A 14,599-nucleotide genomic window follows, 5' to 3' on the forward strand; every position below is an offset into this window, starting at 1 on the left:
AATTAGACGTTGAGGACAACCCAGCCAAAAGAACAAAACAAACAAAATAAAAAAACAACAACAAAAAGACAAAAATCAGTCACTTGTTAGTCCGCCTCCTCCACAAAATGCCACTACAGCTGGTGCCATTGTAGAAGTGCAAAGCCAGAAAAATATTCTAAGAGGCCTGTAGGTATATATTAATCACATTTTCATCATCAGAACTGGCTCTCGCATCGTTAAGGGAGAAAACTGAAAGAGTGTTTGATGGCCTTTAAAAATGCCCACTTTTATTTTTTCTTTCATCTTGATTGTCCTCCCTCTGTGTCTCTCTCCATCCTCTTCTGGGTGCTTCTTCTTCTCTTGCCCCCCCCCCCCCCCCCCCCCCCCCCGTTCGGTCAAACCGTGCTGCGGGCTGTAGTAATCCGTTCCCCTGGCGCCTTGTTACCTTTTGGCAGTAACGATCCCTTCCCGGTATTATCATTAATTCAACACTCAAAATTCACCAGGTCGTACATATACATCACTTACTAATTTCACTAGCATCTGCACATTTCGGCCCGGGCCGCCGTGGAGGGCCCCGGTGTGGAGAGCTGCTTTATAATGAGACGGCCGCAGTCTGTTAACAAATCCCCTTGTTAAGAAGAGAGATGGAAAGCATCATTCTCGCGTAACTAACAATACATGTAGGCCGATTTGGACGCATAAAGAGACGGCAAGTAATGATAAAAACCTTAACGCCATCCATCACGGAGATTTAAACGTTTCTCTGGACCCCCCCCCCCCCCCCCTCACATTCAATTCATCTTCTAAAAAATCAAATCTGGTTTTGTTTCCATGCCGTTATATTTCAGCCCACTGTCCTGGCTCTGCAATGGGGTTATTATTTTTCCGTTGTGCGTCACATAGCTGAAGATCTGGCTAATTCTCTTGCCCCTCAAGTTTAAGCGGTCTCTCACTGCGTACAGGCTGCCTCTTCATGCTGTTTCAGTCCTGATCATGTCATACGTTAGGTTAAAATGGTAAAGGCTTATATTGGACAAGGGTTGGTTTGTTTTGGTTCTATCTGGTCAGAGGCACTTCTTCCCTCTGGTCTAGTGTCACAGATGAGGATTTGCTGAGCACTGAAGGCGTGAAAGTGACAAAAGCGTCAGTCCTGCTAGTTGGGGAGCAAGCGAAGTCCGAGCCGGTGGGCCTGGTTGAGATACCGTTGGATTGACTGGAGTGACAGGCCAGGCAGGAGCATGGGCTTCCTCCGGGACCGAGGCCGTGGGTCGGACCCGGGTACAGGGAGGGGTGTCTGAAGGCGCACAGGAGCTCCGGCCTCTGGTAGGGGTGGGACAGCATCCGGAAACTGTCGAGGGAGCGCAGGGGGTTGGAGAAAGGGGTGGCGGCCGGAGCCGCGCCGGCTCCGACACCCAGGTGGGAGTAGTAAGGCAGCGGCAGGTGGGATGGGAAGGGGTAGGGCAGGTTGCCCGTGGCCGCCGCGTGGCTCATCATGTAGGTGTAGAAGGCCGGGTCGGCGGGGTGAGGCCACGTCATGGCCAGACGCTGGCGCTTGTCTTTCATCCTGCGGTTCTGAAACCACACCTGGGACAGAGACACACCGGGTCAAATATTAACCACAACCCCCACTGATCCAAAGACAAACACAGTAACAAAAGCAGCTCGTACAGTACTTCCGCTTTCACGCACCGATTTGGGGAGCAGCCAGTTTGGCTTTTGTTTAATTTTGTCTTGGAGGTTATGTGGCATTTTACTGTAAACAAGCAAATTACAATTTGTACTTCTTGTGACATTTGTAAATAATAATATAATAATAATTAAAATCCAGGCTTGCTCCCAGTAAACTGTTATTCTGCAGGTTGCTTCTCAACATTTGGTTATGAGCCGGTCTTACTTTGTGGTGTTTTTGCGATTTTTTCCTGTATAGCCTATAATGAATTACCTTTAACCCGTTATTTAAACACGAAACAGTTTTGCAGCACTCTAGTTTTGACAGACCTTTGTAAATACAAGCTGACAGAATGTGAGCCTGTGTCCAGGCCTGATGCAGCTCTGCTCCTGTGAGACGAAGTCATCTCACCTTGATTGTGGTTTCAGGTAGATTTAAGGCGGCCGCCAGTTCGCATCTCCGCGGCCTGGACACGTAGTTCTCCCGGTAAAATTCCTTCTCCAGCCGTGCGATCTGCTCCCGGGTGAACGCCGTCCGGTACCGGCGAATCTGATCCGCTGAATAGGACAGAGAGCCCTGACCCGGGACAATGTTACCCGGGTCTGCACCAGTCTCACTTGGGTGACCCGGAGAATCCCCATTTCGACCTGAATCAGTTTACAGAATAATGAATCAGATATAATTAGCCGTTTAAAACTCACTCAGCAGGATAATTTTAATGGGAAAAAAAACACTGAAACGTTTTATTTCTTTCATTCGTTTCATAATTAATAAGCTGTTTTCCTGAGAGGTGGCATTTGAGGCTAATTTTCAGTATTTTAAACTGCACAGAGTTTCACTTTTATTATCAAGGGCCTTCCTGACATCGCTCAGGTACCTCAGGTCTTTTTTTTTCATTTTGTGGAGTCTGATATTTTTATTTATTATTTTCCAGTGTACACTATGTTGAAGCATAATTATATTTGACTAAAATGATAATAAAAATAAATAGTTTGTATTGTTGTCATTCGTTTGTCTTCTTGCCATCCTTTTGCTTTGAGGCAAACAGCAACAACACATGATTCATATATTAATATTATTAATATTTGTTAATATAATTACGGTATAGGGTGTAACACATTTGCAGCAAGTCTTTGCACATTATGTCAGAAAGACACCCCACAAATTCCCATGTTAGTGTCCTTCCCTTCGCGTTTTTTCTTGTGGTTTACATAAAATCCTGCATTCTTCCTCATGCAGTAAATACACATATAGGTTGATTTGCTGTTCGAGTGACTCATTGTCAAACTCGGAGGGTGAAATGCCTCGTTAGATTGTGGGTGTCACCTCAGCGTGCTTCCAGCCACACTGGTCACTTGACAGAACAGCTGTGCAGCACCGACTGCAGTTATATTCTGCTGTTATTGAGGCTAAACTGTATTTCATTGAGGACATATTTAGAAATTTCGATTTCATTTTCCATTTTTATATATATGATAAATGACGTTTTTGATATCACAACTGTCAGTATATTGGCATACTGTCATTTGTGATTGGCATGATCCGCGTTGGCATGCAATCAGCTTCATTAGCACAACCATGCAGTCACAGAAAACCCGCAGTGGCATGCAGCTCCCAAACATAGCCTACCTTTAGCTGTTGGGTAGTCCATGCTTTCAGGCGTGCAGCTGACATCAATTTCCTCGTAGAAGTCCGACTCGGTATCTGAGCTGCTGCCGTCTTTGTGGAGATGATCAGTCCGGTGCCTCTCTCCGGAGGAAGACGTGCCAACTGGCCTCATATCGGCGCACATATTCCTCCGTGCGCTCTCCTCCATCACCACCTCCGCTCTGTCCCGGGAGTAGGGCGCAGCGCCGGCGGGGCTCAGACTGCTCCTGTGGCCAGGCTTTCCCTGCGGTTCTCGCGCAGGGCTCCCGATGGCTCCCGACAAATTTGAGCCGCTCTTGCCAAGCTGACCTCCCTCCGCCAGCATCACCATCTCCTCTCTGCTTTCCATCACCGGCGCGACTTAAAAACCTCGACTTCGCGGGAGAGTGCAAACCGTCAAAAACCAAGGCGATGATTTTCAGGTTGGAGGGGTGTGTGTAGTGGTGATGGTGGAGGTGGGTGTGGGGGGGTTGAGTCCAAAGGAGAAGGAGAGGCTTCTGGAAAAGAAGGGATGCAATCCTGTCTGACCCTGAGAGAAGAGCGCTTCAGAGTGCGCAGAGGGAGCTCTGGGAGGGATCACCATTTACCCTGTCCCTCTCTCTCTTTCTCCAGAGCTGTCATTCTTAATAGGCCAGTCGTCATGACGGTCCCCCCTCTGATGACGACACGCATTGATTGGATATGGGTAAACAGACGGAGAAATGGCAGCGTCGAGATGGAGGTGGGGGGGGGATGTCAGGGGGCACAACAAGCAGCTATGAAAAACAGATCTATCTATCTATCTATCTATCTATCTATCTATCGACTATAAATATACTGAATTATTCTTTAAGCTTAAATAGGCAATGTATGAGAAAAAACACCAATAAAATACGATTTTCAGTTTTATATGAACTTTAAATAAATGTTATCCTCAATGATTGCAACTAATTGCATTCCAGAGTTTGATAATAAAAGATAACATTTATCAATCAAAATGAATTTTTTACTTGCATTTTAGTGCACCCCTCCCCACCTCTCCCACGCCCCTCCATCCATTCTCTCTCTTTGGTGCCGCTCTCATCTCCACTTAAAGTGGAGTCAAGTTAAGTCCTCAAAGGTCAAGTCTTGCGGTCAGAGTTTAGATAAGAGGCCATTTGCCAAGAAGCCTTTTAAAGTCAACAGCATGGACTACAATAACAGCCAGGAAGAAATCTCCATTCATTATTTGTGCCTCTTAAACAAGTTAGAAAGCCTTGTATTACCATGTATATAAATGAATGTGTGGGCTATATTTTAAATTCATATTTAATTAGCAATAAATCAGAAATGTGCCTTTCTCTGACTCACCCACACACATTCAGACAGTCAAAATATAACATGGTGGATGGATGGATGGATGATGCTTTGCGTTCTTTCTGGGTGGTGGCTGATTTTCCTCTAATGTGAAATACGTAGGCCTAGTCTCAGTAAAAAATCAGAATGATAAAGCAAGCGTTACTTGTGTTTGCTTTAGGGGCTGGGACAAAGGATGATGAACTTCCCACATATTAACTTTAGGGAGACGGGAGGAAGAGGCATACTCTCACAGGCCCAATGTGGATTTATCACAGTTGTAGCAAATTTAGTTTTTATTATATTGCTATTTAACTGTGAAGGATGCAGTGCACAGAGAGCCCACTGAATGTTTTCTGAGGTTAATGCCTCTTCAGGCTACAGTCTTTGCTCTAACTCACAGACTTATACTACAAATATGGGCACCATTTGACTCTTTGAGCCTAAGTGACTCTAGATTGTATCCTATATGCTTCATATAAATATGCACTACAAAGTGTATTTGGGAGCTATAATTAGGGGGAAAAAGACAGTATGGTAGCACTCAATAATGTACTAATATTATGATAATTTACCTTAACAAATGACTTATGAAAATACAATACCAGGCATATTTCTCTACTCTGTCCTCAGATATTTAATCTGTTTGCATCGGGGATTGAGGTTGTGCTGAAAATGGCCTCCCATTACAAGGACCTGACTATACCTGCTGCCTCTAGAAACAGCACCTTTCTCCGATGTTTGATCAGATTCGAGATCTGCAGCTGTAGGGCATGGTGGTGTATTTGGACGGCCATGATGTTGTGTGAGGTGGAGTCATGTGGTCTCAAAGAGAGGAGAGGGAGACAGACTGTGGAGCTCCAGCAGCCTCCGCTGTCCTTGTGCGCCCTCGCCTGTCCGAATGAGGGAAGGGGCCCCAGCGGCGGCCGCCCCCTCCCCCAGCCCGGCGGCTGAGGAGCGAGGGAAATTCCTTTGGCTTTCTCCCCCGACTCTTTCATCTGGCCTGCGAAGGAAAAAAGTAACCCTCTCTCTCTCTTTCCCCCCTCTCTCTCTGGCGATTTGGTGTTGTTGCTTTTAAGCGTTTGAAAAGCAGACTCAGATGTAATCATCGTTTATTTCCTAAGTATATCAGATAAAGTTATAAATCGGTCTACTTGTTTAAATGTGCTTTAAATAATTGTTTTTTTGTGACATGATATATTATAATATTAGTATTTGTTGTAGAGACAGAACCAAGAGCAGATCCGAGTTAAAGATCCGTCTGCAAACTATTAATGGAGAACCACAAGAGGAAAGAAGAGAAAAGGCAAACTGAATCAGTTTCATTTCGGTCTTGGTGGCAAAAGTGACTTATCTCCAGTAATTTATGAACCTGGTGATTTATATTCCCTACTGGGTTAATTAAGATGACGTGTCATGCACATGTAAACTGATGAATTATGCTTCGTCTTGTTCAGTTACTTTCAGTATGTTTTGTGCAGCCAACAGTTTGATTTAGGCAGACCACATCCGAGGCTGCACGGGCAGATCCTTTGATCCATTCAAAAAGGCCCTTGTTTTTAGAGACTAGTTTGGTTTATTCTCCCTTCAAAATCATAAAGACGGGCCACCATGCAGCCTTTCAGTGAAGCGTCCAAAGATGGCAAAGGTCCCGTTGTTGTGCTACTTAGCAGGAGTTATGCAATGGGTCTTGGCCAGGGCAGATGGGATCTTGTGATCATCCGGAGATAACACTCAGAGAGGGTTTTGCGCAACAAATGAATGACCTTGCGGGTTTACAGTAGTGTCACTTATATTGTGTGTGTTTTAGATAGTGAAGGACAGCGGATGGGTTTGGAGAGTTTGCTGATTGTGGAACCCTTTTTCCTTTTATCTGCACGCAGGATTGTCCGTGCTTTGCATCACGGTTATCTGTAAAACGCATAGTTGGTCCAAATCCCGCGAATTCTTGGTGGCAGAAGTGCAGAAAACTGGACTGCCGTTTTGCAGGAGGAGATCAAAGAGGGGGAGCGCCCCCCGCGGCAGACACTGCAGAATGCGCCCCTCAGTTTTACTAGCCAGCGCAACTTGAACTTGACCATGGAGCCTGCGCAGTACGCATGTAATTCAATCCATGGCCCTGGTAGTGCAGAGCCTGCCAGAATATTTGCTTTTGGCATAAAAAGTGTTTCAGTGTGCGCTAGAATAGCGCATGAATGGGTTTGGTGGATGTTCAGTCTGCCGCTGGCTGGGGCGCACCGCCTTTCACACAAGGAGTCAAAACCTGGAAGAAAATAACATCATCTAGCCTCTCCTTCATTATCGTGGCCCCTCCCGTCTCCGTTGCTTCAACTTGGCCTTGAAACAGGATGACGCAGCCACCAGAGAGTTAACTCGCTGACCTTGGAGCGAAACATGTCCTGATGACTCTACAGCTGGAAATCTCTGCGCTGCAAGACCCGCTTTTATCGCTCTTCCTTGCGCCATCCTGCAAAACCCGCGCTATTACACGAAGGGCTTAGCAAGCCACTGAGATCAGGCCTGTGTTACCCCATTAAAGGGGAAAACATCATGGGGTATGGCTTACCACCAATTCAGCAGTAGCAAGGCAACACACCAGGTGCAAAGCCCTGACGTTTCACAAGACTGCGTGTAATTCTTTAGACTGGTCGGTGCGTCCCTGGCATCTCTGAGAAAGGTGATATTTACAAGTCTGTCTGGTTGCAAATGGGTTTATATTTTTAGAGAGCGTTGCTGTCATGTCTATGTCCCACTGTTTTCTTTACATCTGGTCGATGCGTTTTTAGATGCCAATAATGGACGTTGGACCAGAGAAAGAGTTTGACATTTCTCTTCGTATTTCTACGAATTATTAAACTGTCCTCGAAGTTCAGGCGTTTTGCGACGAGTGCACTTTAGGTGCTCATGTTGTGCACGTGCAACGCAAAGTTCAAACTGGCATCCAACTGCTTTGCATGTGATTGAAAGTGTGTTACAGACAGCCCCGACTGAGGACTGAGCTCAGTGTTTGTCACAGATCAGTTGACTAATGTAGAGCATACGGGAGCTAAAGGTAACTAACGTGAACATTGTTTATTTTTGGATAGGTTTGCGTCATGAACGCGGCCTGTTGGCTGTAATCAGTTACATTATGAATGATCTATATAAAACAACGTTTTTATTAAAACGATCAATCACGAAACATGCATCACATAATTATCAGGAACTTGTGGAAACAATACGATACAATTCCAAGAAGTGGATCACACTTTATGAGTAATTAAATTAAACGAATCACTCTAAAACAAATTAAAAGTAGATTACTTGTTTTATCCTGCCTTAAAAATCTTCGACATCTAAATTTTTAAAATAAATGCAAATGTTTCCAGCTCAGTTGAGTCTTTTTCATTTGTGTATTCAGGAAATGTGTTGCTCTTTAAAAGCTGCACAGCTGCTAATTAACTTTTGCGACTATTTTCGTTTTGTTTTGACTGCTTCTCTAAAAGAGCTGAAATAAAGCTGAATTAAAGTCACTGCGGCATCTTCACATTCACGCAAGCGGCGCCATGACTTCACTGTTTACGCATCATTTTTTTATAATAAGGAAATAACAAAAAAGCTGAATTAAATCAGGTCTACGCGTTTAATGCGTTGCGTTATTTGACGCATAAAGTCGTGTGTTACATTAAGTTTCTATTTAATGTAGCTTATAATTGTGGTGCACGTGGCTTCTAAAGCTGGACTCAGGATGATGTTCTTTCATTTCGGCCTTTGTGATGCACAAAGCAGAAGGCCAACATGGCAGATTTTTCACATCGTATCTTGATGATGATGATAATAATATTGATAATAATAATAATAATAATAATAATAATACCTGAAGTGCACTTTCTCCAGAGAATAAATAGTAAAAGCACTAAATTATGTTTTAGTGTTCATTTGAATCGGTAAGTCTTTGAACCGTCTGGTTATCTTTAAGGGGATCAGAATACCACTGACTTCTGTCAGAATGATGAAATAAAAAGCTACTCTCTCCCCCTGCACATCCCACCATCACAGTCTACAACATGTAGTTGCAGGCCGGTGGCCTCTACAACCAGCAATCCAACATATGTGGAGCTGAGCGCCGGCTGAACTTCCAGTGAAACAAACTGCACGCCTTTATATTTGGTGAGATTCTTATATGCCAATAAATGATTTCCCATGCAGCTCACAGGCTGTAGCTTTAGCAGGCTGTTAACGCAACATTTAAGACTTCTGCAGGAGGAACTGAAACAGGCTGAAATGTACAAGCGTGTCAGTCAAACAAAAAAAAAAAGCACACGTCAAGAACACCTTGGGAGTGAAACTTTCCAGTTAACCGAGAACCTTTTTAGGTGGCTTCCTGTGTGTGTGTCCGAGGATGAAGTGGGTCAGTTTTTCTTGTTATTTTTATGCAATCCTTCATAATCACACCGCAGGCGACCGTCCAGAAAATATGGCAAAGTCAAGTGTGTGACCGCCCTGTGGTTCACTGCTTTGACCACAAAAGCATATTGGTTGTTATGTTTTGACAACTTTTTGACAGCCGTCTACTTTAAACACGTGTCATCAACAAGATTGACATTTGACTGCATGTAGTTCGTCTTAGCAGCCCATTTTATAACACATTTTATGCCATTAACGATAGAAATTTATAGCTGAGGATAACTTTATATAGACCTTCCCTTACTTTACCCATGCAGGCTTCGGGCGCTGAGGCCGTGGGCTAAATGTGTTCTTTCTCTCTCGCGCTGCGTAATTTAGATGCCAGTACAAACATGGGGTTGAACCTTGATAATGACCTCGGAAAAGCCTTCAGGCTGTGCTGCCAAGTTCTAAAGTGGAGTCCTAGGAACCTCCAGGGATCCTTCAAATTGACGTGAATTTAAACTATTCCTGATATCAAAATCAGGAGTAGTTAAATCTGTTACTCTTACTTGGTTACCTCACTTGGAACTTGCATGAAAACACAGTTTTAACCATCATTCAGTCTGATCATTGCTATCTTCCACACGTTTTCTGCAGGCGGCTGAATAAGAATTAAGTGACAAATCAACAATAAATAAGTGTTTCTAACGAGGGACCCTAGGACACAATGTTTAAGTAACTCCAGGGTGAAATGTGTGTGTCTTTGGCGGGACAGTGTGTGCGCCGCTCCTGTATATCGAGAGAGAGAGAGAGAGAGAGAGAGAGAGAGATAGTGTGTGTGTGTGTGTGTGTGTGTGTGTGTGTGTGTGTGTGTGTGTGTGTGTGTGTGTGTGTTCATTGTACTTTGGGATGTCTCAAGTCTGGACTGACCACATGTGCGCGCCGGCGGCCACCTTGGCGCAGGATTGTTGTGAGTGCAGGACTGTAGCACGAAGGATAAAAGGATCTAAACATGGATAAAACATCCACAATCACATCCTTGAATGCAAACACCTCGCTGCGGCATATTACGTCAAACAAATCCACAACAGGCCTGATATGATGGCTGTAATACGGATAGATGATGTAAATTCTAACATTGCACGACAACAGCGGATGGGACGGTTAATGATTAATGCATTTGTGTTTATTTTGAATCTTGATATGCCTACATAGAAGAGAAAGCGCCAGAGGGCAGCGCGCAACAGGCTAGGCCTTGTGCAGTTACTCAATGACTCGGTTGTTGCTGCATGTTGTTGCTGAATGATTTCATTACTTAGCCTTTTTATGTACGACAAAGTCAAGACACATCCAGGCTACTGTGATCGCAGTTATATCATAGTCACGTTATGTTTTAGCTGGGATTTCTCGTCGGGAAATAGTGAAGTCAAGACAAATATTCAAATTTAGTTTCGGAATTTAGGAATATCGCGTATAATTACGCATGATATGATTAATTGTAAACTAGAGAAATAGCCTAGTGCATATGAAATTCTTTAATATCTTAAATGCAAATATGCTTTTGAATGAGTAGTCTAATGCAAATGCAAGATGGAAGACATTTCCAGTAGCCTAATGTGTTTTCTAATCTTGCATTTTTGCACGATTAATACTCACCTGTTATAATAAGTAACTATAATAAGCGCTATAAGCATGTGTTTAATGTTATTTCAAAAGGCCTTGCATTAAAAGGATATTCTTTTAAATCTTATCAAATCAAATACACGTGATTCATTTTTTTCTCTTATTTGCATTAAAGTTGACTCATCAGTGACTTCAAATAACAAAAAAAGTCAAAGAATGCAGTCCCTCGTCGTTCAATTCTATTCAGCAGAAAGGATGCAGCTCCCCCAGAGACGAAACATAATGCATAACAAGTACATTTCAACATTTTTGTTTCTACAACACACACCATTTTTCAATCTTGGTTCTTGTAAAGTAAAACAATCTTAAGTCACCACTTCTTTCTCTGTTCGGCACATTGTTTTGTTTAAAGTTCAACTATTGTGTTGTCCCCCCCCCCCCCCCCACCTCCCCAATGCCTGTAGGCCCACTACACAAAACCCCAAACTGTTTCAGAATGTTCGAGTATAAAACTGTGAATAGCTTATCAGCGCTCCCAGTTGACAATGTGGGGCTTTGAAATCGTATTGTGATATATTGTATATTGAAGCTTTTTGTTTTCATGTAAAATGATTTGATATGCTATTTTAAGTTAATTTTATATTGAGATTTACTGCGTTTAGCTTTTGATATCTCAAAGGAAGCAGATGAGACCAAAGAAGCTTTTTATAATTTACATAAACATTAAGAGTCTATTGGCTGGAAACCCAATGTCTGCATCAGTGTTTTACGCACTTTATCTTCAAACAGCAGATAACATACCAGTACGATTACACTCCATTAGCCCAGAACTCATACTGGATTTTGAGACTCCAGTGAAAAGCACCACCAGGTCCATTTCCTCTCCAAAACAGAATAGACGTAGAGCCACTGGTCGTAAACACAAACCAGCAGACCAGACACACACACACACACACACACACACACACACACACACACACACACACACACACGACACGTCTGTCCCGTCCCCTCTTTTCAGAGATCAACATCATTTTCACACGTATCTGCCAAAAAACACCTCCAAAAGATCTGCAAACAAAAAAAACATTCCTTTTTGTATTCCAACGCTGTGATACCAAAGTACGCACCACCCAAATGAAGCGGGTACAGACTAGTTCCTGAGAATACACGGTGAAGAAAACACAATGATAGTAAAAGTTAATGCCCTCCAATAGCTTTCATTGGGACAGGAATTCTCACCCCTCTTCCGCTCTTTTCAAGAGCTCAGACGGTCCCTTCAAAGCCTGAATAGCCCGACTGGCTGGATGGCTAGACAGCAACTTTCAACTTGACCTTGGCCTCCAGCCGCGTCCACCTCCTATGTGAGAACACGCACGCACCGCCAAGTCGAGAGCTGTTTTCTGTCTTTGCATATTGTAAACATGTCGGAAGGGTAGTGTCTGGAATATTCACCTACAACCACGACTTAACATCCGATTTTCTTGTCTGATATTGGTATGGAGAGATTTAAAGCAGGGCCCTGTGTCTGGCTGTTTCTAGAAACATTTGCATGCAGAAATTAAACTACTTGAAATATATCTACTCTCATACTTTTCTATAGCATTCTACATCCCATACTGAACACGCTGTTTTGTACAGAGCACGGACGCACTAGTGTAACATACAACAGTGTATCTGTGCGTCAGCGGGCGACAGAAGTAGGCTGTGTTGAATTCCTTGTATATCACGTGCAACATTGGAATACAATATGTTTAACATTATGTTTTTATAAATCTCCTTTGGTATTTGGCTGTCTTCTGACACCCACTTCTTATGGCGACGCAGACAAAGGCTGGGCAGTGTGAGTGCGTAAAGGCCATCAGGATGTGCATACTAGTCTTATGTAAATGGTTGAGGCATAGCTGCTCTTTTAAATAATTGTCGTCTTTTCCATAATCGCCTCTTAGTTGAACTTCACATGAAAAGAAACATTTTCAAGCCAATGTTATCTAATTCAAGCATTTGGGGTTATGCATTATAAAGTAACATGAATAAAAAGTAGGCTACTCTTGTGTGTATCTTACTTTTTAAAAATAAAGCCACAACATCCATCCCTACTGAAGCAGACACGACAAAAAGCTAAATCCCTTTACGCACGGTCACCTTACTTCGCCGCATTTTTCTCCATTTAATTATCTGTACTGGGTGATGTTTACCGTCCTCTTTGCATAGCCTGGTCACGTGGTAACATCTGGACCAATAACGGCGCAACCTCGGCGCTCTTGTGCGCGTCAGAGTGGCATTACTCTCTGGGAACCAGTATCTCCTTTTTTCAGTCTCTGGGCTTTTTAAAAAAGAGCCAGAAGCTTCAATGTTGGATGCCGTGCTATGACAACGTCACTGCTCCTCCGTCCTCGCTGGGTCGACCCGTCGGTGATGTTCCTCTACGACAACGGCGGCGGTTCAGATGAAGTGAGCAAGAATATGGAGGGTTTTGCTGGTGGCAACTTTGCTGCGAACCAGTGTAGGAATCTGATGGCGCACCCCGCGTCCCTGGCACCCAGCACGGCTTACTCGTCCAGCGACGTGCCCACCTCCGGCATGAGCGAGCCAGTGAAACAGTGCAGCCCTTGCTCTGCAGCTCAGAATTCATCCAGCGCCTCCCTGCCATATGGGTACTTCGGTAGCGGCTATTACCCGTGCAGAATGTCGCATCACAGCAGCATAAAGTCTTGCGGAGCGCAGCCCCCCTCCGCGTATGGAGAGAAATACATGGACACGTCCGTCTCGGGCGACGACTTCACCTCTCGGGCAAAGGAATTCGCTTTTTATCCGACCTACCCCACAGGCCCATACCAACCTGTCCCCAGTTACCTGGACGTTCCCGTGGTGCCAACTATCGGTGCGCCGTCAGACGCCAGACACGAGCCCCTGCTGCCTATGGAGAGCTACCAGCCGTGGACCATCGCCGCCAACGGCTGGAACGGCCAGGTTTACTGCGCCAAGGAGCAGCCCCAGCCTGGACACATGTGGAAGTCCTCCATACCAGGTACGCTACATCCCTCAGAGTCCAGCCTTTTACAGGACAGAGCTGTTTGACATGTTAGTTTGTTACCACACAGCAAACAGGATGCACATTGGACAGAATGGGGGGGTGTATGAAATGTCAGTTGCTGTGTCAACCTGCAGAACAAACAGTATGTTAATGTGGTTACAACAACATGACTGAAATAATGTGTGGAATGGAAAAATCTTTAGTTTACGCAATAGAAACCCCAATAAGCGCTGAGATTATTTCTTGTTTCCATTCCAGAAAAATATAACAATTTTTTTTAAATCAATCAGCTCTCATTATCTCCTTGTTTTATATTTATATTTCTGTTTATATATATATATATATATATATATATATATATTTGAGAGAGAGAGAGAGAGAGAAACCTAATTCTACAGCAAACATTGAAATGTTTGAAAGCGCAGATTTTCATTTGTTGGAAGGAAAAATACCATTTTGGGAGTGAATGTGAGTCTGAACCACTTGTTGCGGAGCAGCTTACGACACCTTCTTTTGTCTCTTTTCCCCTCAGACTCGGTGTCCCACGCCGGGGGAGACTCCGGCTCTTACCGACGTGGAAGAAAGAAGCGCGTGCCATACACCAAGGTGCAACTGAAGGAACTCGAGCGCGAGTACGGCGCCAATAAATTTATCACGAAGGACAAAAGGAGGAGGATATCTGCCCAGACCAACCTGTCCGAGAGACAGGTCACGATATGGTTTCAGAACAGACGCGTGAAGGAGAAGAAAGTTGTCAACAAATTGAAAACCATCAGCTAGTTTTTTTATCACGGACAATATCTGTGGGAGATAAACTACTAGGCCTACACACACACACACACACACACACACACACACACACACACACACACACACACACACACGTTTGGACTTATGGATTGGAACAACAAAACTCCTTCCTGACTGAACATGATTTATTTGTAAGTTTCCAAATG

The 14,599-nt window shown here is 44.0% G+C and overlaps 2 protein-coding genes across 3 annotated transcripts; one reads left to right on the plus strand and one right to left on the minus strand.

The window, feature by feature from the left end:
- Positions 1–1,041: 1,041 nt before the first annotated feature.
- On the minus strand, positions 1,042–3,650 carry evx1 (even-skipped homeobox 1). 2 transcript variants are annotated; one of them, XM_070922285.1, is made up of 3 exons: positions 3,284–3,650; positions 2,066–2,211; positions 1,042–1,569 (listed from the first exon to the last, which is right to left on the minus strand). In XM_070922285.1, exons 1-3 carry the CDS (start codon positions 3,648–3,650, stop codon positions 1,042–1,044), a joined length of 1,041 nt encoding a protein of 346 aa, XP_070778386.1. The 2 variants fall into 2 exon arrangements, with proteins under 2 accessions (XP_070778386.1, XP_070778385.1); XM_070922284.1 differs by having other exon boundaries at positions 2,066–2,301.
- Positions 3,651–12,976: 9,326 nt separating this feature from the next.
- Positions 12,977–14,423, plus strand: hoxa13a (homeobox A13a). Its single transcript, XM_070921620.1, has 2 exons — positions 12,977–13,637; positions 14,176–14,423. The coding sequence occupies exons 1-2, from the start codon at positions 12,977–12,979 to the stop codon at positions 14,421–14,423; spliced, it is 909 nt and encodes a 302-aa protein (XP_070777721.1).
- Positions 14,424–14,599: the final 176 nt, after the last annotated feature.

Source organism: Enoplosus armatus, chromosome 16 (genome assembly GCF_043641665.1).
Source record: "Enoplosus armatus isolate fEnoArm2 chromosome 16, fEnoArm2.hap1, whole genome shotgun sequence".
Lineage (NCBI taxonomy): Eukaryota > Metazoa > Chordata > Actinopteri > Centrarchiformes > Enoplosidae > Enoplosus > Enoplosus armatus.